The following is a 24465-nucleotide window of genomic DNA, read 5'->3' on the forward strand; positions in this document are numbered from 1 at the left end:
ATATTAGTGTCAAATTATTTTATTTATCTTGATTAGATAAAAAGGCTCAAGTTTTCCTTGATTCTGGAAAATTCTCCTTCTTTGTCTCCTGAAATATGTCTGTCTTCATTCTTTCTATTTTCCCTTTCTAATACTTCTATTGGTTGTTAATTTCTTAACTTGATAACCTGCACTGGGTTAATAATGTAAAACTAGACTCTTCACATGCGGAGAGCTTTTGCTTCACATAAGTGACTTATTTTTACCAAAGGCACCAGTGGAATGACAAGCTCCTTCGCTGTTTTTCCAGGCAGAGTTGGAGAACACCTTGAGGCTCCAGACTCTGCCCAGGGGCCCAGCTCCCACTCCCTCTCCTTCCCTGCCTCCTGCTGTCTTTGCACAGGCTCATGACTACAGCTCCAAGCCCCCCTCAGGTTAACACTCTAGGCCTAGGACCTAAATCCAGGTTAAAAACACCCGTGGGCCACCACCCCGTCAGCTCCCACTTCCTGATCCAGCTTTGATAGCTCCCCTTTTCTCCAGAACCTCGTGTTTTCTTTTTCTTTTAAAATAGTTTTTTTATATATTTTAAACATTTATTCATTGTAACCAAAGTCTTTCTGTGATTTTAATGGAAAGAATTTCTGCCAGGCCAGCTCAATCTTCCATGATGCCAGAAGGCCTCTGCTAACATCATTTTAATGTGTTTGAAACTACAGAAATAATTTTTTATGCTTTTGTCACTTAATAGTCCAAGCATCTCCCACATTGCTATACTATCTTCCATAATTACTGTTTTAAAAGTGACCTAGAGTGGTAACTCAGGATGGTAGCTAAAAGGACACATTTTGGATCTGAACAGACCAATCTCTGAGCTCTTCGAGCCCTTCAGTAATCGTGGTTCTGGGAGAGGAGAGGAAGCGTGCAGGCTGCCTGGTACACAGGTGCTCACTAGATGGAAGTTGCTGTTTCTACTGCTACTATCATCATCATTATCATCAAAAGGTATTCCAGATTCCATCATCACTCATTCTCCTATTAATAATGATTAGCCTTCCAGATGAGTTGATTTTAAGTAGTAGGCATATGGTGGTAAATTGTCATGGGCTAATGGCACATTTGAGAAGGCCCACAATTTAAAACACCATGGCAGAGGCTGAGGGGACTGGCAGGGTCGGAGGAGAGGCTGAGACCCACAGGTGGGGGCAAGGAGAGGCCAGGGTAGCCACAGAGCATCTCTGAGCCCTGAGCAGTGTACGAGAGGTAACCAGAGGGAACCTTCACCTGTCACACTTTGCCTACTGTTAGCCATAAAGTTAAGGACCACAGAAACTGCTGCACTGACAAATAAAATTAAAATGAATAGTTTGGTAGCCAGCTTGTTATATAAAACTGCTCTACTGCTCTACATAATTAGCAATTATGATAATTCAAGTTCACAGGACAACTGCAAAATCTTAGCTTTACTTTATTCCTTTCGTATGTCCTTTGAAATACATGGTTACCTTCTGTAAATGTTAAGGTAACAGTAGAAGAAAAAATAATTCATTTGATCCTCTAAATCAGTGCTGCCACCAGAACTCTCTATAATGAAGGAAATATTCTAGCTGTGTGCTGTCTTAATATCATAGTCACTAGACATACGTGGCTTTTGAGAACTTGAAATGTGGCTAGTGCAACTGAAGAACTGAATGCTTAATTTTATTTAACTTTAATTAATTTAAATTTAAATAGCCACACGTGGCTTGTACTTACCATGTTAAAAGTACAGTTTTGAACAAATTTTAGAATACGTGTGTTTGTGTATATATGCATATAAGTGTATGTGTGTATAGACATATATATGCATATACACATATACCCATGTGTTTATAATACACATATATGTCTATATTTAAATACAAATGCATATCCAAACAAATCACAGAGGACAAAATAAGAAGCTACCACAATTTTATATCCTATTTGTAATAATGTCTTAATAATCAGTGATTTTACTAAAAGCAGTATTGAATAAAATTCTGCTGCTTTGATATATATTATGCAAGTGACTGTATTGGCAAACCATGGAGCTGTTGTTGCCATGAGAAAAGCTTATTCACCTGTTTCACAGACATCTTTGTCATCACTATTTTTGATTGTGTAAGCAGTTTGAAGGAAAAAATAGTAATTCCACACTTGAGGTTTCTAAAACTGGTTCCATTACATTCTACTAATAGAGAAATAACTCAAATCTCTGCCCATATCTCATATAGGAACTTTCTATCAGACACAGAGAAATGCTAATAATTGTAATACAATTTTAGCTTTTAGATTTACTGATTTTGGTATTTCTGCTTTCACAAATGTTCCGTGTGTTTTCAAGCAAGTAGTGCCAAGTGGAGTAGACATCTGGTCTAAACCACAAGGCCTTGTACTGAGAAGCATTTCGTAGATTCCAAACCTCAGTCCACTTACTTAAGGACCTTCCACAAGTTATGATTCCATTACAGGAAGGGAAGGGAAGGAGGGAAGGATGGGTTTGCCATGGGGTTTTGTTTTGTTTCTAGAACTAACATTATACTATTTGTATATAAAAAGAAAAAAAGCAGAGACTTAAAAAAAATTTACTAACAACTATTTACTGTGGGACAGAATTCCATAGATGGAAGTCCATCTTTGGACCCTAGTTAAAAATATTTCATTACTGAAATAGACACTCTTTCTCACTATAAAGCAGTTCTCCTTCTCTGATGTAAGTCTTACGGTTTTGATGCAAAGAAACGTGTCAAGTGAGACTTCAGAAGGCTGCCCTAATATAACCCATGCTGTTTACACTGTGGCTTTTTAGGAGAAAGAGACACAGGAAGGGAGAAAGGGGACAAGAAAAAAATGAATGGAGTAAAAAAATGCCTGTTGAATATCTGTTAATTCAAAAAAAAATATGTTGTGCAATTAATATAACAAAAATAATATCTTCACATCTTCCTGGTGATAAATAGACATATTTTATCTCAGCATTTTACCATACCCCTAAAATGAAAAATTAAATCCCCAGGAAGCATCCTGACCTCATTTGCCAAAATGCTGATAAATAAGAACACACATTAGCCCCTGATCTTAGACTATCTCCTAATTGGCTGTTTAACTTTGATGAAAAACAGGAGGCTATGGGGAAATGAGAACTATCAGTTAGGCTTCAAGCCATTCACTTTTAAGGGTAGATTTTTGTTTTTTCATCTTGTCATTTAAAGGTATGTTTTTGAGCATCACTGAAATAATTGTCTCAAGTTGGGAAATATCTGTTTGAAAAAAGAAAACTGGACCATGAGAAAAAAACCACAGACACGTGACTTAGGAGACAGATGAAATTCCTCCCGTGGAAAACAGCACATCTGGTTTTATCGACCAGTGTGGGTACGATCATTTCAGCCTTACATGAGAAGCAATTTATTTTTGCAGTAAGCTCCGTGTAACCTAAAAAGTAAAATAACATTTGTATGGATCAACTGTTAGTATCCTTATCTACTGGTATGAATGCACTTCCCATAAACGCACCCGTGGGGAAGTTTCTGATCTTCCTTCAAATGTTTAAGTAACAAGGCAAACATCTCCCATGTTTTCTTTTGATGGATTGGAATAAATGGGCAACCACACTATCTTTCATGAGGAATCCTCCAGACAGACTAGAATGGCTCTCATCAAAAATTAAAGGCACCAGAGATACACTCAAGGCAGCATTTCAAATCTCTGCATCTGTATTACTTTGCACCTGCTCAGTGTTCAGAAACTACTAGTGTCTTCGATTTTTAAAAATTATTTCTTTTGTCTTCTTGTTTAGTGTACTTTTAAGGTCCCTCTAGGAGAATCTTCCTTTAAAATATCACATGGTCAAATGTGGTCCACCTGTGCACATCTTTGCTGCCCTGAGTTCAATTCTTGGTTGCTGCTTCAGTATCTTAAATAGAACACCATTGGCTTCATTCTGTTCTCAGTTTTGAGGGAGTTCACTTAAGGTTAAATCAGTATTAATCTAGGCACAGATCTGATCTTCTTTTATGTTCCATTTTAATTCTAATATTATGCTAGCATCTCTGTCCAAGTAGTTAAATGTAAATCTAGTGGTGATCAGTTTTGCCCTTAATTCACATACTCCCTCCCTACATGCAATCCCCTTGTGACAAGGGATGGGACATAGTCAGCATCCAAAGAACCAACCTACCTCGTATGTATCAAGGTCAGACCCATGTTTGACACATTAGTCTAACGTGTCCTCCACATTTCAGGAGTTTAAATCAGTGCCTTATAATATTTGAGTGAATTAGATAATATTACAGTATAGAGATAGATTTCAAAATAGGGATAGGAAACACATGTTGGCCACTTTAAAAAGCTTGAGGGATTCTAATACTATGTCACAAACTATTTAATTTTCATCGTATCGACACCATGTGTATTTTATCATAATAAAATAGGTAAGTGATGATTTTGGAGGCAAATGTAGTGAAGTGGCAAAAATCGTCTGCTTGTAACTGGACTACCTCTGAATCCAGACTGTGTCAATCACCAGGTGAGTGATGTTAGGCAAGTTATATGACGTCCCTGTACTTGGATTTACTCTTCTGTAAACTGAGATAATAACAGCACCTACTTCATAGAATTTCTATAAGAATAAAATGGATTAAAAGATGAAAATCTCTTCGAACAGTGGCTGGTACATTGTAAATTTTCTGAAATATTATTAATTAATTTTGCTGTTGTTATTTTACACCCCCTTTTTCCCTGGTAATTTCTCACTCACTTTTAGGGTTAGATGGCCTGGAGATTTCCTTCCTTCCTTCTTTTCTTCCCTCCTCCCCTTGTTTTGTCCCTACCTTTTCACACCCCTCCCTCCTCCTTCCCTTCTTTCTCCTCCTCCTCCCTCTCCTCTCTCTGTCCCACCTCCTCATCCTTGGAATTTTTTAAAATTTATATTAAAAAACCCTGGATAATTAAGTGTCTCTTTTAATTTGAGGCTTACTAGTCACTAAAGATAAATCAAACACAGAAGTAAAGATAAACTATACTATCATAAGATCTGGATACTGCGTAGATCTCTGGATGAAATTATCACCTAAAATGTAAATGTTATCACTGGTGTCATAAACCTAATGACAAAATAATTTTACTTACTGATCCACTTTATATTTTTGTACCAGTACACCCAGCAAATTTATCCTAGGGCATCCTCTTCTTTGTGCCTCTCATTTGATTACTTTTTAATGAGAAAGACAGTAAAAACACTGCCCAAATGACTTTGGGGCTAAGTGGTTTACCAATATATAACAATCAATATATAACAATTATATAATGTACCACAGCACATTATATAATTGTTCGGGATTTCAGCTCAAATGTTCCATAATTCTTACTATGAGATTTTTAAAGACGATTTAAATAGATAACTGGGTTTTAAAATCCAGAGTTTGGATCATACACTGGTTGTATTAACATGAGGCTGCAGAACTGGGTGCAATGTAGATTCAATTGCCAGCTCTAGAGAGACCATATACACAGTAAATGAAAAATATTAGCTGCTGGAGTTCTTCAAATCCAAGGCACCATCAATCATAAGATTAAGAAATAAAATAAATGCTGCAATTTATAATCATAAGATGCCATCAAATGAAAGATGTAACTCTAGAGATTTCAAAATGTAAAAAAAAAAATCTGTATTTTAGAATGAGTAAAATATATCATTATTCATTATTAAGAAATATTTATTGAGAAACTTCCATTGTCTATAGTTCAGTATTAGGAACTATTAAGTATGTAAAAATGCCTAACACAGTCCCTGACCTTGGGAGATTTAAAATGCAGTTAAAAGATAAAACACATGTGAAAAATTAAATAATGATATGAATTAACTAATGATACGAAAACATTATACAAATTATATTACAAAAGCATGTAAGTATGGCTGAAGTTTAATTTCTAAAAATTCTCCCTAACTTCAGTGAACACTTTAATTTTTGAAGTTAGTCAAAAAAGACAGAGTCAAATTATATTTATGTTCAAATGTCATAGGTTTTTGTGTTATTTTGTGTTTGTTCAATGTTTAAAATGAGTGTTTAACATTAGCGATTCTCTTCAAGTATTGCCAGGCACAAGCTAATTACAGCTACTAACTCATACATAGCTCTACTCAGCACATAATACATACTCTAGTAAGGAACAAAGGTAAAATGTTACGAGACTTTAGTTCAGAGAATTTCAAATGAATTGTTCAGTGGTCCATGTTCAGTCTTCAGTTTCCCTGCATTCTCTCACAAACCAGTTAGGAAAAGAGATCAACTAAAGCATTTTGCCAACACAGGAAGCAGCTACTAGATGTCACATTCAACATAGGCATGGCTTAAGATAAGCGGAGACTCAATCATTTATTAAGAATGTGAAAAAGTACAAATTGCACCATCAAAATTTTACTGATACAAGTGAGGGTGTGTAAGCTTCTTTGTAGTCAGTAAAAATTACTTCTAACCACACTGAATTTTTTTTTCCAACTGCTAAGAAAACATTTGTGTGTGGCTGACTTTAAATACCTAAGTTACTTCTCAGAAGAGAATACAATTTGATATCCTAGGAACAGTGAGGCCATAAGCCATCAAATATCTTAAAACAGATCCAATTAAAAACTATATCTACCTGGAAACAGGCAGTTCTATATTGTTTACATAGATTTACATTGCATTCTTTCAAAAAAAATAATTCTTGTTTTAAATGAGGAAGTTACGCATGGCAAGAATTTAAATTATCCTAACAAGTGCCAACATGAGTAATATAAAGCATGTCAACAGAGAAAGTCAGCAATTACTACTAAACTAAAGAAAAAGACAACACTGAACATTACACACAGTCGGCCCTCCATGTCTGCGAATTTTGCTTCCACTGTGGGTTGAATCTGTGGATGGGGAAACCGTGGATGCTGAGGGCCAGCTGTACCATGATGTTTTATATAAGGGACTTGAGTGTCTGTGGAAGGTACTAGAATGCACACCCCCTCCAACCAGAGAGACAACTGTAATTCAAAGCACATTTTCTGTGATTTCTATGTATGAGTTGTTGAACCAACTGTGGAGGAATCACGAAGTAATAAGAATTAGTCCCTGTTTAACCTAATCTAATGGAAAAGACAAGACAAGAAATTAACTTAAACAAGTATACAGCAAAATATAATCAGCATTATAATAGAGTTACAAGCAAAATGTGACAACACACACATCGCTTCTGCTGCTAATATCTTGGAAGGCTTTATAAAAGATTTTTTAAGAATGCCAGCTTGAAGAACGAGTAGGAATTTAACTATTAGATTTGAAAGAAAAAAGCATTCTAGGCTAAGGGGAAAGCATGGAGAAAGAGAGAAAGTCATGAAATGTTCAGGGAATTGTGGGAAGTCCTGCTAATTTGTGCCCATCAGACGTGCAGGCTTTGGGAGATAAGAAAGGAGATGATAAACAGCAAGATTTGGAAGATCCTTCAAACCCATGCCAAAGGGATGGACTTTTGAAGGGAGTTTGAGGGTATCCAAGTTTCGAGTGATCAAACTTGTGCCTTAGGAAGATTAACAGGACAACGTCATGCAGAACGGACAGGAGCAGAAATAGGCTGCAGGTGAACAGACCAGGTAGGAAGCTACTGCAGTCATCTTACTACTGCAGTCATCTTAGCAAGAGGTGCTGGAAGGAAAGGGTTCAAGTGCAAAACACTTTCTGAGGGAGAAAATGATGGGACTAAACGTCAACCAGCCGGGCGATGTGATGAGTCTGATGTGTGCAGCCTGAGTAACCCAGAGGATAGGCAGAAAGAGCATGCAATCAGTGATGTGTACAGACCCTGACATTGAACTGTGTATTATTAAGGGCAAAGGAAAGGTAGTGGTAAATTTTGGAGTATGCAGGTTTTATGGGATTTTTGTTGTCTGGGCAGAAGGTTGAAATAGAACCCCATTCAAGAAGATTTCCAGCTCCGTTTCATCTGACTGTCCATAGAAGAGCTGTTTCTGAACTACCTTTGATCTTATCCCATTGGCCTACTCATCCATTCAACAAATATTTAGTGGCTGTGTCCTGTGTGTGCAGGGACTGTACTAGACAGCTGGAGTGAATCCGTAAACAAAAATAGAAAAGCATTCTTGCCTTCAAGAAATTAGCATTTCAGCAGGAACAGTCAGACAACAAATAACATACATCATTAAACGAAGTACATTATACATTAGAAGTGGAAAAAATGCAATGGAGGGAAAAAGAGATGACTGAGAAGGATGAAGAATGGTGACTGTGGGGCAGGGCTCGGGTGATAGTCTATACTGAGAGATGTCACAGCCACAGCCTTTGGATCACAGTGCAGGTTTTATCTAAGGATGCTGTTGGGACGCTGCTCACACTGTATTTCCCTGTTTCCTCCCAATGAAAGCACAGGAGAGATTCCTGAAGTTTCTACAGCGTCCTGACTTCTTACCACCATGGGTGAGCTAACTGATCACATTTTCCTCTTGGCACCAATGACTGGAAAGCTGAAGGCTGAATTTGTGGTCTTCTTCTAAACCATGGATGGAGCCTCACAGCATTTTTTGTACCTATTTTCATCTTATTTTCTGAACATCATGTTCCCATTACCTTGATTTCTTCACATACCCATCTCAGTGTGTTTCTTTGTCAGCTTAAATCCAATTTAGATCTCCTGAGGTATAAATAAATATGCAAAAATAAACTACTAAAATTACTTTTTTTAATACAGTTTTGGCCTCTTTTTGATGCCAAAATTAGTGGCTTTAATTAAGTTTAAACCTGTTAAAATAATACATTTAAATAGTTACTATATACGTAACCACATGAGAGGTTTATTTGTACTGGACAAGGACTCTATGGGGCCTTCCCAGGACAGACCACCTTGTCCTGTACTTGCCTCTCATTTGTAGAAAAACTTTAGCCTCTTAGGCCTTCCCAGTGTTCCAAAGAATACATTTAAACAGAGAAGTGAGAAAATGCAGAAACAAAGGAAAACATTCAAGCAAGACAAAATAATAATAGTTTAGCCATTAAACAAAGTCAAGGACCTTTAGTTCCTCTTCAAGGACGTTAGACAATATTCTGAGCCATACCCTTTGAGCTGCTTTGCAGATACTGAAACCCCCACCAGGCGGAAGAAATTCACTGTATGTACACTGCCCACAAGCTCATTGACCCCAGACCAGTGGGAACCAGAAGGCTGATGATGTTGACCTCTGATTACTTCACCACCAACCAATCAGAAGAATGTCCACAAGCTAATCATGTACCCAACAACCCCCTCCCTCACCCTGTCTTTAAAAACCTTTCCCTGAAAGCCACCAGGGAGTTCGGGTCTTTTGAGAACTAGCTTCCTGGTCTCCTTGACTGGCGCCCTGTAATACATGCTGCACTTTCCTTCACCGCAGCCTGGTGTCAACAGATTGGCTTTACTGTGCGCAAGAGAGCAGATCCAAATTTGGTTCAATAATGTATTTGCCTTCTGCACCAGTCAGAAACACTTCGGGTACTTACATGAAATTCACACAGCCTGTGCCAGCAGGTGGAGCAATCCAGACGAAGCTGAGGTTGGTTGTGGGCAGATGACTCACATGAGAGGCCACCACGCTGCACATAAACTGGTTGCCAAACTGGTGGTCAGACATGATCCCTGACAAACAGAAAGGAAGGGAAAATGTTATAAAAACAACAAAACAAAGTCTTGTCATGGCATAGCAATCTCTTCTGGACATTTTTCCTGTGTTAAGATTCATCGTGCTATTTGGCTCCCCCATAAGTTATGCAATTTTCCACTTTCTATTGTTAAAAGGAAATTAATCATTTAAAACATTATTGTTAAGGTACATCTACTAAATTCATTGCTATAATATGTGCTTTACTTTGATTTTGTTGATTGGTCTTTGCCCATCAACAAAGACCCCCAGGACCACACCTGCAGTATAACAAGGTTGGATTTATTAGAAGTGTCTGCTGCAAGGGAGACCAAAGACTACTGGGAACTTGCAGGTATCTCAGTAAGAGAATGTGGGAAGGAGCTTGTTCGAGTATTAGGGCTTGTGTTAGGTTATTGTAGACAATAGGGTGGTCAAGCCCGCCCAGGAATTTCCCGATTTTAGTACTGAAAGTCTTGTATCCTGGGAACCACCTTGGTCTTGTGGGGAGGTTGCAGGGAAAGGTTGTTTTGATTCTGGAGTTGGTACTAACTGAAAGTAGGAGCAATTTTAACACTGAGTATCTTAACATTTGTTACCTATCAGACATGGGGAATGGAGTAGGGCTGAAGCTGAAATTAAAACAAGCGGCAGTCACGTTAGCATGGAGAGAGGGATGTTGGTCATTTTGGGTGTTTGCACCATGTTCTTGCTCTTGTCTGTGTTCAGGCATGATTACAAAGTAGTCTTGTTTTTGCCTCAAACCATCATGGCCTCAGAGCAGCCTTGTCTGATGTGGATGACCTGTGAAAGTGCTCATGTTCAACATGAGAGTATCATGGCTGAGCCAATGAGTGCCAGGTCAGCTCCCAGCTGAGCTATCAGGAGGTGATTTTTTTTTTCTTTTTGAAATAAAGTGATTCTCTTAGGTTTATTTCAGATATTTACTACAAAATATTAATAGGCAACTCAACAATAAGATAATGAACAACTCAATTTTTAAAAAGAGGCAAAGATGTGAACAGATACCTCACTAAAAAAGATAATGCAGGTGAAAAAGAAACATACAAAAAGATGTTCAGCATCATACATCATTATAGAATTGCAAATTAAAACAAAGTTCAAAATATATGTCCACACGAAAACCTGCACTTAGATGTATACAGTGGTTTTATTCATAATTGTCAAAACTTGGAAGAAACCAGGATGTCCTTTAGAAAGTGAATGGATAAATAAACTGTGATACATCCAAACAATGGAATATTATCCAGAGCTAAAATGAAATGAGCTATTAATCCATGAAAAGACATGAATAAATACATGCATATTACCAAATGAAAGAAGCCAATTTGAAAGAACTACATACTATATCATTCTAACTCTGTGACATTCTGGAAAAGGCAAAATTATGGAGACAGTGGTTGCCATGGGTTAGGAGGGAGGGAGGGAGACATGCACCAGCAGAGCACAGAGGATTTTTTTTAGGCCAGTGGAACTACTCTGTATAAAGTTACAATGGTGGATACATATTGTTACGTATTTGTCAAAACATAGAGAATGTACAACATCAAGAATGAACCCTAATGTGAACTCTGGACTTTGAGTGGTAATGATGTCAGAGTAGGTTCCTCTGTTGTAACAAATATATTACTTGTGATGTGGGATGCTGGGGAGGTTGTGACTGGGGGGGGGGGGTACACACACCACAGTAGCATATGGAAAATCTCTGTATTTTCCATTCAGTTTTCCTGTGACTTAAGATTGCTTTAAAAATAAAGTTTATTAGTAAAAATACTAATTAAAAAACATCACCAGGAATGTGCGGTTAAATAAAGAATGAATTTACTGGCTTTGTGAACTTGAGCAAATGACATACTCTCTCTGAGATCCAGCTTTCTTGTCTGTAAAATGAAAATACCATGTCCACACCATCCTAAGGTTAATGTGAGAATGAGGTGACCCAATAAATATGACAGTGTCTGGTACAGTAGCCCCATGTTGGGACAGGTGCCCTTCCTGCATGTCCTCACAGCAATTCATACTCTGCTCTACCATAGCCCTTGATCATCTTCCCAAGGAGCCTATGAGGGACCAGGTCTTTAATCTTCATATTGCCAGAAGCTCTCACAGTGTCTGGCACATTAGAGAGACTCAAGAAATATTTCCTGAATAAATGCATGAATAATTTAACTATAAAAATAAAAGACAATAGAAATTATATACACATGTTACATTAACTAGTGAAATAAAATCTTCTAGAATAGAAAGTTGTTCAGAATAGGTCACCCTGGCCAAAGAAACAGACAAACAAGTCAATATTTTGACACATCCTAAGGATGCTCTTTTTCTCATTACAGTTTATATATGTATATGTATGTATATATATATATGTATATATATATAATATATATGCGTGTTTATATATATATTTGTTAAGCTGCATCTTGAGACGAAAGTCATCAAGCCAGAGAGACCACAGGGTTAGAGAGGATGAGAGACCCACAGGGAAATCACAGAGTGCTGACGGAAACTCAGAAGCCGTGACTCAAGAACTGCCACTCCCCTCTGGTCCGGCATAAAGCAGGGACTCAGTGTGTGGAAAATGACACATCTGCAGGAGTCGGCTTGGTCAAAAAGGAAAGCAAAAGACCCAGCCACAACCATGTGGGAAGGGAAATGAGTCAAACAAAATAAAGTTTCAGGGTTTCAGAGCCTTGGTAATAGGATTCCTGTTCAAATATCTCCTCACTCCTCAAAACTCCTCTTAGAAAGTGAGTCAATGTCTAGGCTGCATATTACTGGACAGAATTCTATAGGGTAGCTATAGAGTTGCAATCATCTCACGCCCCACCCTGGGTAAGCATGCCACGGAATAACAGTCTTGCAGCCCGACAGTCTGGCATGGCAGCTCTCCCACTTGGCTATAAGCAGCATCACCTGAAGAGACGGAATAAATTACTGGTTTCCAGACATTCTGACTTCACTGGTTTGTGGTACCGGGAGTTTGAAAAGCTCACCAAGCAATTATACTGCATTGCAGAGAATATGTATTAAAAATGTAGACTAGTACAACGATGTCCAGAATTCAGGGTTTGGAGTAGTATCACTGCAGTACCAAGACACAGTTTGAAAGTCTCTACTAGCAGCATCTTATATACTGGCCCCGGTGGTAACGCAAATATCCCACTCTCTTACCCACTACTCCACTTCAAACAGGTATTCGGAGGACCTTTCCATGTACCTTCAAACACAACAAATGTGAGTGGTGTTTGCTTCTTTAACACAGAGCACTGCTATACTATACTGCTAATGTGAAGGAAAAGCTGGGCTGGTCTAACAAGATAACTCACAGGTCTAGGAATGTGAAGGAGAGGCTGGGCTGGGCTAACAAGTCTAAGTATTGGAATACCGATCTGAGTTCTGCTGGACTAACTTGTAAATCTAAGTTAATTCGTGTTGGTTTGCTGTTTATGTTTTTTTGCTAGCCAACTGGTTTTTCAAAGATACATATCTGGCTTTGGAATGTTGGTTTGCTGCCTCCCCGCCTCCACTTTTATGATGATAATGCTGCTAAAGCTGTTCCATGCCTATTGGCCGAATACCCCAAGCTTGTACTTTACCCTATAAAACCTCATGTGCACATCTTGAAGGTGCTCAGAACTTCGAAGCAGAAGCCCCTCTGAGCCCACCGGCGTAATACATCTGAGTACTCCAACCCTCCGAGTGGTGCTTGTTTCTTGACTGGCCTGTCGTTTCCGTAACACTAACACGTTTTAATCGGCATTTTCTTTGAGAACATCTAAAGATTGGCCAGAGTTACAACTATTATAAATGTATTTAGTATCAACCAGCAGAGAAAACAGTATGCACGGAATCCCTGCTTTGAGTCAAACATGATGTTAGGCCCTGTGGAGGCACACAGGAGAAACACAGGACGTAGTCCCGGACCTGAAATGACTTCAGTTGGGAAAAGAAAATCGGAATAAGCCAACATTCTAAACAAGACAGCTAGGGAATAAATGCTAACTGGGTGGTGTTTTGAAAAATACGAAAGAGGAGAGGAGTAATTAACGTGGACAATTATAATAATGACAACTAATGCTTCCTGAGCACTTACTATGTCCTGACACTATTTATTCTAAGAGCTTCGAGAAGATGAACTTGTTTAAGGCTCTTAACAATCCTATGAGGTGGGAGCTGTTATTTCGTGCATTTTACCCTTAGGACACGAAGATAATGGAGATAAACACTTGCTTACAGTTACACAGCAGGTGGGCAGTATCGCCTGGATTCAAACCGGTGCCCTTGCTGCACAGCAGAAATGGCTCTACTGAAAATGGAGACTGGAACTGAGTTTTGAAGAAGAAGCTAAGTTCTCCCATATTTGATTTTATGTACATGAGGCAGCCGAGTACCGGCAAGAGATGGTACTGTCTGCTCTGTCACACCTGCTGCACGATCTTGATCAGGGTGCTCCCTCCCAAGCTTCGGTTCCAACATCTATGAACTGCTGGCCCATGATCACTAGGACTCCGTTCGGTTCCTCAGCCCTCCCAGTACCATTTCAACGAGCAGAAGAAAGATGGGAGGACAGCACACAGGCAGACATAATGAGCAGAGGTACACATAGAAAATAGAACTAGGAGAAGGAGAGCAGTCAACATCAGCTTCCCGTGTTCTGTGAAACCCAATTTACTGCATCTGCCACAGTGATCTCCCTAATGGCTTTTGTGTCATGAAAGGTGTATACCATCTTATTAACATATGTGATTTGGAAACCTATTCTTGGATAACTTTCATTTGAATCTGATAATGAATTTAAATTTATGATAGTGCCTCCCCCTTCTGCATGCTGGATAGCAGGATACATATTGAGTTTTAACAGTACTGAAAAGAGGAAAATCAGATCTATAATAAAAAGAATTTAGTTATAATGTGTGTCTTACGGAGATATATACATATAAAATATGTATTGTGTAGTGTAGTTATAATAAAGATTTTATATTCATTGTTGTGGCTAGGTGTAAACCTTCATATTAAAAGATTTTCGTGTGGAATTTCTTCCGTAGAGAAGGAAGAATATTCTTTTCCAGGAGAATTGGATGATGAGAGAAAGAAAGCACTTTACGAAGCATGGCTCTCCTGACCTAACTTTGGACAAAAAAGTAAAGTATATATCCTTCAGACTCTGAAGTTCTACGACATTGATAACTCTCTTGCTGGATTTTAAAGCACCTATGTTATAGACACGTTTTCCTTTTGAATATTCTGTACACACACTTGAAAAACAGGTATAAATAGGAATGTTTACAATCTAGCTGTAATTTCTGTATCAAGAAATAATCACAATAACTCTTTAAGATGACTATTCCTTTGACAAAGTATGGGTGTTTTAAATTCATCAAGTTCATCAAACCATTGAATATCTAGTTAAAAAACATATGTCTTCTTAAGCAAAACTGTGGTTAAAGGATAGGAATCTATACCAGAGCTTCCTTTATCCAGATTAGACTTCTGCAAGCTTGGGCTCCTGATGTCTCTGATTGTTCTAAAGTTGCTTCCATGATCCCTTTTAAGACAGTGATGCACATTTCTGTGCCTTCCGGGATGTCATTTTCCTTGACAAGTCTTCAGTTATTTTCGGTTTGTGACTAAACTTTGTATGAACTCAATTCCCCTCTGGAATACTTTTCTATGCTTTTAATGTGCATACCTTGGGTCTTCAGAACTTAAACTAGAATTTCTGTGATTCCCCCATCTTGAAAATAAAATGTACCTATTCTCATAAAAATGTTGGCTATTCACTTCCAAGAAACACCCCGAAGATTTTATTACCAAATATAACTAAAGCAGTGGGAAAATTACACATTTGTGTTGGGTTTATTCTATATTTCGTAGATTAAAGACATGGATTACTCAAATCTGTTCAGTTTGTCATTTGCCCATGGTTAAAGTGGGCAGAAACATGTCCTCGTTTATTTTTCATGGGATTCAAGAACTAAGGCTTCTATGGATGGGATATCAGCAAACCAAGAGAAAGTATATTAAGGTTATAGATTTTCATTTGTGAAAAACGTTAACCTTCATATTTAAAAATGATAAAACCTTAAAATAAATATTACTTTATTATTTCAGACACTTTCAGAAAGTATGGTAGAATATTCTGTCAGGAAGTTTAGTAAGTTTGTTGACGTACGTCTATATAAAAAGTGTGAGAAAAGACAAATATTTACAATAATTTCTGGTTCCTTTTATATTCATCATTTGCTCTTCATGTAAAAGGGATATCTAAAGGTTTACATTAGTTAATAGAAAGTAGACTTCTGAAAATGTAGTTTGGAAAGTTAGTGGGGTTTTTTTGGTTTTTTTTGTTTTTGTTCTTTTTAAACTTTTTTTTATTGTGTTACAGTCATTTTATAATGTTGTGTCAAATTCCAGTGTAGAGCACAATTTTTCAGTTATACATGAACATACATACATTCGTTGTCACATTCTCTTTCACTGTGAGCCGCCACAAGATCCTGTATATATTTCCCTGTGCTACACAGTACAATCTTGTTTATCTATTCTACATTTTGAAATCCCAGGGAAAGTTAGTGTTCTATTGTGAGTGAAGAGAGAAAATGAAATATGTAGTCCCTTTTTGTTGTTCTTTGATCTTTTCATCTGATTCAAATACGAGTAACTGTTTACTTACAGAATTCAACTTGTCTATTATTTGCCTTCTGTGCTAGGTTAATGTATGCAAACATCTCAGCAAAGCTAAACATGATTTTATATGCTGAAAAGTAATCACAGAGCTTCCTGAAAACATCCTTATTGCAGCTTATCTGTGAAGTACTGGCCTGATGAAAATGGATATGAACAGAACAGCTCTCAAGATAATGAAGACTGCGTGCAACCACACTCACACGTATGCACTGGGTATGCTAAACTTTTAAAGCGTTGATTTGAAGGCATTAGGTTTCAGATTTAAGTCTAGAAGCAAAAAAAGTACTAAAATCTTTTAAAAATCATTCCGGAATTGAACATATATCGGCATATGTTCGAAAATGCATGAGGGTCCCACATCTGTTGGCTATAGAAAAAGAGCTTATTCTAAGTCAACTTCACCCTTTCCTCACTCACTGCGTTACAGAGGTGAGAATTCCTGTGGCTCCCTTCCCGCTCCATCCTTCTCCCAGCACTTCTGCTTATCAAATGCCCTCTCTGTGCCAGGTGTTTTACCCATATTATTACCTTACTACAATCGGGGAGGCAGTAGCGGAGAAAGGTTGAGAGCACAGATCCTGGAACGCAGCAGTCTGCCTGGGATCCGATCTTTGCTCCACTACCAAGGAACTGTGGACTCTTAGGCAGGTTACTCACATACTCTGTTCCTCACTTCCCTCCCCAGGAAAATGGAGATGATAATAGAGTGGCTCTGAAGGTTAAATGCGTATATGGCGCATAGTTAGCACTGTATTTGTTAGCTGTTACTATCACTCCCACTTCGGAGATAAGGGAGAATTATCAAGAACTAGTGGATTTAAGTGACTTGCCAACACTTAAACAAGTGTTGACAAACAGAGCTAGTGAATGGCAGGTCCATTTTCTATCTTACACTGTCCACTGGCTTCCTCCCTCCCTGTGCCCTTAAGTGGCAGTACCTCAATTCTGGGACAGACCCCTATGCTGATCCAATAGAAATCCTGCCCAAATCCTGCGATGAAATGCAAGCTATTTGAGAGTGAGCCAGAAGGGCCCCTCATCCAGGCACAGACTCAAATGCTTCCTCTCTGTCTTCCCCCGTCCCTGCCAAAGACCTTAATTTCTCATCAGACAGTTACTGGATAATCTTTGTCCTCTTGGCAGACACATCCCTGGTACAGATATGAGTGGGACAACTTTAGGTCAGAAATACTCCCCTAAGGAGCAAAGCCATCCAGTCACACTTAGGTCTATGTGGCCACTGAGTCTGACAGAGCAGCGTCCTTTCCAAAAAGCTCTGTAAAGTCTGCACTACCTTTAACTGAATCTCTCTAAGCCACTGTTTCAAAGTATGTCTCTGCTGCCTTTCCTACTTAGGAAGGAATACTCCTAAGTATTCTGCCTCCCCCCTTAGAAGTTGTTTGGTGGTAGATAATTGCTACACGTTGTCTGCCCCAGCCTTTCCAACCTCAGTGCACCATGCTGGCTACCCGTCCAGAACTGTATTCCTACCTCACCACCTGGTGCCTGGTGTGTGTTGGATTCACAGCATAACTCCTGGTCTAAAAGTCAGATTTTACACAAACGCAGGCCAGAAAAACCCAGAGAAAGAGGCCTCAGACATACTAACCCAAGCCCCAGCGTATGAGGCTTAAAAGGGCCTTGGCAAGTCTTTCCTTAAAAAACAAAACATGTGTAACTGAAACTTTATACCCTTTGAAAATCTCCATTCTCCTCTTTTCCAGCCCCTGGCAATCACCAGTCTATTCTCTGCTTCCATGGGCTTGACTGTTTTAGATACCTCATAGAAACAGAATTATGAAGCATTTGTCCTTCTGTGACTGGTTTATATCACCGAGCATAATGTCCTACAGGTTTATCTATGCTGTCACAGATGGCAGGACTTCCTTCTTTTTAAGGCTGAATAATACTCCATTGTATGTATATGTCATATTTTCTCTACCTATCCATCCTTGATGTCCATTGATGGATTTTTAGCTTGTTTCTATACCTTGGCTATTGTGAGTAATGCTGCAACAAATATGGGAGTGCAAATATTTCTTCAAGATCCTGATTTCAATTCTTTTGGATGTATACCCATCAGTGGGATTGCTGGATCATACGTTAGTTCTATTTATAACTTTTAAAGAACCTCTCTATTGTTTCCCATAGTGATCACACCCTTTTATACTCCCACCATGTGCATAAGACATCCAATTTTTTTTTATATAACAGCCATCCTAACAGGCGTGAGATGATATCTCACTGCAGTTTTTATTTGCATTTCCCTGATGATTAGTGATGTAGAGTATCTTTTCATATACCTATTGATCATTTGTACCTCTTCTCTGGAGAAATATCTATTCTTTTGCTGATTTTAAAAACAGGTTATTTGCTTTTATGCTAGTGAGTTGTAGGAGTTGCTGTTCAATAGGTAGAAAGTTTCAGTTATGCAAGATGAGTAAGTTCTAGAGTTCTGCTGTACAACACTGTGCTTTCGTTAGCAATCTATATTGTGCACTTAAAGATTCGTTGAGAGTAGGTCTTACGTTGCATCTTTACCACAATAAACAAACAAACAAACAAACAGAGAAACAATAAAAATTAAGAAAAAACAAAACTACAGACTGTTGCCTTGCTGGAATAACTTCAGACCCTAAAAGCCACCTCCAGTATTCTCAAGCCTACAGCTCCTCTTTCCTCATTGGCGAAGAATTGCTCAGTTGACCTACCTAAGAAGTTGAATGCAATACCAGAATTACTATTCAGCATCCTGGTTCAGACCTCTGCTTATCCTAGCTTAAAAAAGAAGAAAAGACCCTGGACACAATAACAGCTAACATTTTCTGAATATTTAATGATGTAGGCAAACTTCTGAGTGACAAAGATTGACTCATTTATTCATTAAAACCCTAAGAAGTGTTATGATTAGTCCCATTCTATAGATAAGGAAAGTAAAGCGTAAAGAGGTTAATAAATTGTACACTTCCTAGTCCCTAGAGGGACCACTAGTCACTTGAGATCCAGCCCTGCTACTTTTTGGTAGTGCGATATTGAGCAAGGTTACTTAAACTCTCTACATCTTATGATCACTATTATTTAATATTTAGATAATAAGATCTACTTAACAGAACTGTGAAAATGATTAAGTAATAACTCCCTTTGTGAAAAGTAAATGTGAAATTGCATGTTAATTGGCTATGGGAGTGTCCATTAAATGCTGAAATTTTATTTGCAGATTTAGGACTAGATCTCAGCCCTCTGTTTCTACTATACTCAAACAAAACTCCTGTTTAAGTAAGTTAATGAGCTGCAGATCACCCACGCTGAGCATGAAGCTCAGGTCAAGCTACAAAGAAGGGTCATGGGAACCCCTGACTAACCCCAGAAAGCCTCTGCATGTAAAAACAGGATCTGATTACCTTAACTGTACCTCCAGATTGGCTGATCTCAAAGAATTGTCTCTAGCAAGGCTATCTCTAAATAACTAGTGACTGCAGCCATATAGACAGAGCTCCAGGTCAAACTGCTTTATCTAATTTTTCATCAGTGTTTAAATGAATGATCCCATAGTCTTCAAGCTTCAAATGCCCAACATCTTAAAAGAACAGTGAATCCTCCTTCCTTCTCCCTTATCTTGACCATCACAGCCCATACTGTCACTGCACATTTTTGAATTAATCCTGTTGCCCACTTAATCTGTAAGACTGTTTCTCAATCTTTTTTTCCCCATTACCGTTCCTCTAAAAAGCCTTTTTAGGCATTCACCCCTATCTATCCCTATCCCATGGAATTTTATATAAAATATAGTATATAATCAAAGCCCTGGGTATAGCTATTGATATTCCCAGCTGCAAACCACAGAATACAATCTAGCCAATGAAAGGAATGTTTAGAGATATCAGGCAGTTTCTCTGGGAGGTAAATAGAAATAAACTTGGATGCTACACAGCAAGAAGTGATATTCACCATGCCATGAGAATGGTCCAACATTATAACTGCTCCGACTCCTTGACATCAATGATACTTGGACTGAAATAACGGAACTTCTACCTCAGCTATTCCAAAATAGAAGGGTTTTTCACTACTGCACTTGACCGAATCTGGATTTTCCTACACTCAGTCCCCACTTCATACTGCATTCTTCTGTAGCCAAGTCTCATGAGGGTTGGTTTAGTAGGTGGAAACTAAGTTGCATGCCTTTACCCTAGGAAGGAAGTATGGAAATTCTATTTTGGGATGGTGCCACTTGCAATATGGGAAACTATATCAAAACATTGGGCAATCATAGGTGGCTTATGTTTACTTCAGAGGGTGATTTCAGTCTATCAGTTCTGGATTTCTTGATCCAAAAATAGCTAAAATAACTGATAGCCTTAAAAGACCACAGTGTTTAGGACTATTTCCATGAACCTATACATTGAATTCCTTATCCCTTACCTTGAATGGGCATTCTGCTAAAGGAAAGGTATTGCTTATACCAGTCAATCTATCTGATGGACAGGAGCAAAGGCCATCCATACCCTTCCTGCACAGCCTCATAGATTTCCCAAAAAGTCATGTCAGGACGGAAGATGTGCCTCTGGTTTCTGACTCCAGATGGTGTAAATCTGGAATAAATGACAATCAGAGATCCTTCTAAAGGAGGAACATCAATGAGTCAGCATAACATTTATTACCTCAGTTAAAGAACACTACCTACCTAGTCTTGGAGTCACTCCAGTTAATCAGTCATCAAGTCCTTCTGAAGTTACCTCAAAATTTTTTTTCAACTGTGTCCCCTCTTGCCTACACATCTCACTATGGCTTTATTTCAGGCTTTCATTATCTCTTTTTTGACCAGTGCCAATAGCTCCCTAATTGGTCTCTTTGCATTAAGTTTTGCCTCCTCAGGTTAATTCTCAAGACAGGTACCTTTCTAAAATGCAAATCTGATTTTTTCATTCCACTGATTTAAATCCTTCAGTGCAATCTAAACTTAACAGAATTAGACTTAAGTTCCCTAACATGATATTCTGCCCCCATCCATCTATTTCGGTTCAGTTATCATGACCCTTATTCAAACTTCATACTCTATCAAGACCAAACTGTAATCAGTTGTATGTACACATCTCTAGCTTTGCTCCTGTTCCTTCTGTCTCGACCAAGGGTCAGCAAACTATGATCTATGGGTCAAACCTGGACCATGGCCTGGTTTTGCACAACCACTGAACTAAGAATAGTTTTACATTTTTAAAAGCTTTTTAAAAATGAAAAATGCAAAAGAGACCTACCATTATGACCTGAAAAGCCTAAAATGCTTACTATTCTGCCATTTACAGAAAGTTTGCTGACCCTTGACCTAAAGTGCCCTTTCTTCCTCTGGCTTGGCTAAACCATTACTTGTCACTTAATGTGCATACTATTATAAATCATCGCCTCCATGAAATTTTCCTGTACAACTCCTTCCTGTATCTGAGGTTAATGTTAGGAATATTTCCATGTTCTCATAATACCCAGAGAACAGTTCTGTTATTGAATTACTCATTGCATTACAGAGTTATCTGTCTTCCCCGTTAGACTGTTAGTTACAAGTTATGAATTTTTTATCTACAAAAATTTATGATAGGCACACAATAAATGTTTATGGAATGAATTATTGCTGAGTAAAGGCACTGCAATTAACATCATATGGTATCACACTAATTTAAATGACAGGAGCTCTCCGTGGTACTGGAGAGACTCTGCCTACAGCTTTTTCCTACGGGATGCCCAGAACCTTATGTTTTGTGTTTCTTCATTACCCTCACCAGCCTCTACCATGACTTCATGATTTTTTCTGCTACTTTCTAGTCAACTTCCCATAGAATCCTAACTAACTCTTGTCCAACTCTCTTCTGCTCCAATTAACTGTACAAACCTCTTGGTCAGGGCATTTATTGCTCACCAGACAGCCATATACTCCAAAAAGCTTTCTAGCCTCTTTGTAATTCAAAGGGCCCATATGAATAACTTTGACAATGGGATATGAACAAAAGTGAAGGATACTATTTCTCACTTGAAGCACAGAATAGAGAATGTGAGTCCTCTAGGTTCCTTTATTCCTTTGCCTTGATGGCAATGGAAGTCACACACTGTGACAGTACAGCCACAATATGGAAATACCTCAGACTGCTGAGTACAGAGTATAGAGGACAATAGCCCTGAGGAGTCTTTGACTCCTATCAGACTATTGAGTTAAGCTGCAACGTGGGGTTAATTTGTTACCACAGCAAAAGTGAATTTTCCTTATTAATATATCCTTTTAATGCAACTATTATCACACTTTGTCTGATGCTATGTCTTTTATTAGATCCTAAGTTTCCTGAGAGAAGTGATTTGGTCTTACATTGATTTTGCACAGCATCACTCAATATCTATTTGCTAAATTAATGAACGGACTTATAAGTCTGCTTTCTTCTTCTCTCTATTTCCTACTGTCAAAAAGAAGAACAATCTGCTTATTTTACAGTAGTCAAAGGAAAACTGAGCTGAGCATAAGCTGCATGGGAGTACTCAAGAGCAAAGATTCTAGAGCCAAGTTGCCTAGGTTCACATCCCAGTTTTGCCATATATTAGCTATGTCTTTGGTAAATTGCATGTAAACCCTCTGTGCCTCAGTTTCCTCATATGTGAAATACAGAAAACAAACAATCTTACTGGGTTACATTGTTAATGTATGCAAGTGTAAGCCTAGCACATAATAAATACTATATAAACATTAGTTGCTTCTACATCATTAAAACGTCTTTTTAGGAGCCCTAAATTTCTACCCATGACCCTAATATTATTCTGGTAAAGGCACTTCACTCAATAATTTCCGTTTTTGTTTTCTTACAGGATAAATTGCTAAAGAACAGTAAATCACATAATATGAAAAAATTACAGCTTAAACATGTATAATATAATTATTGCAAGTACTTTATCTGTCTACATCATAGCGGCAGTTTATGTACTGTAAGAAAGCATTGACACTTAACGAATGAATTTTGATGATGAAATATATTTCATCACGTTTTTAGTTCACTTGATTAAGAATTAGATAAAAGAAAGAACAATATATTTTTAAAGATAAATCTCAGGAAAATTTTTTTCAAATATGATGTATGCTACTTTCATTTAAATTTTATTAAAATTCACCCTACTGAGGCAATAATTTGAATATTAGATCAGAAAAATGAGTGCTTCTTATTCCTAGAGGCTAAATGATTACAAAGTAGTCTTAGAAATTCTTAAATCTCTTCATATTTAAAATAGATTAGGAAAAGGGAAATAGATAAAATACAGCTATTATAAAATTATTATAATCTAATAACTTGAATTTAAGTAGAGTATATTGGTTTGACTAAAAAAAATGATACTGGAGTTATCTGAATGATCACAAAAAAGGTTCTCAGTAAGACAAGTTATTTGTTAAAGATAAATTTAAATTTTTTCTTCTCTATAGTTTTAGCTTTTATTTATAATAAGTCATGGCTATTTGAAGGCTCAGAAGTTTTTTCTTTTGCATTCAAATTCTATCATTCCAAGCATCGATTTGAATGATTATGTTTCTATTGTAGGGCTTCTTTTAGGCTGTATGTAAAGTATATTATCTTTAATGTGAATTTATAATCATATATTGCATCTTATATTAAATGTTAAAGTTTACATCATTTCCAGCTTATATTCTTCAAGAGAAACAAATTTAATTTTAGATTAGGAATTATTTATCTACAGTTTCTCACTGAAAAGGCAATCACCGAAATATTTTTTAAATAATTCATTTATATACCTCTATTTATAGTTGGGGAGAAAATATTAGAACTTTTACATTTTAATGTCAAATGTGTATGTTCTATAATATGAGAAGTAGGTAAGTACAGGAGTAAATGTATAGAATTTATAAATTAAAAGTAAACTAATAGGCAAATACCTAATTATATATGCATGTTCAAAAATTTTACTAATAGAGGAATCCAATTTTAAACAGCTTTGCTACATTTGGCTTAGCGACTTCACTAGGTCAAGGAGGAAATTAAGAGATTTAGTGTTAAAAATGCTGTCTCCCTTGTGACTTTCTAACACGAGGGAACCATCAGATTCTCAGCTTATCCTCCTGT

General features: G+C 37.6%; 1 protein-coding gene across 1 annotated transcript in view; it reads right to left on the bottom strand.

The window, feature by feature from the left end:
* RELN (reelin) overlaps positions 1-24465 on the bottom strand; it is a 440736-nt gene that overhangs the window by 299846 nt on the left and 116425 nt on the right. The window contains exon 3 of the mRNA XM_072965186.1: positions 9519-9654. Within this exon, the coding sequence (XP_072821287.1) occupies positions 9519-9654 (136 nt within the window). The remainder of the gene's footprint in view (positions 1-9518; positions 9655-24465) is intronic.

The sequence above is a fragment of the Vicugna pacos genome, chromosome 7, assembly GCF_048564905.1.
Source record: "Vicugna pacos chromosome 7, VicPac4, whole genome shotgun sequence".
NCBI lineage: Eukaryota > Metazoa > Chordata > Mammalia > Artiodactyla > Camelidae > Vicugna > Vicugna pacos.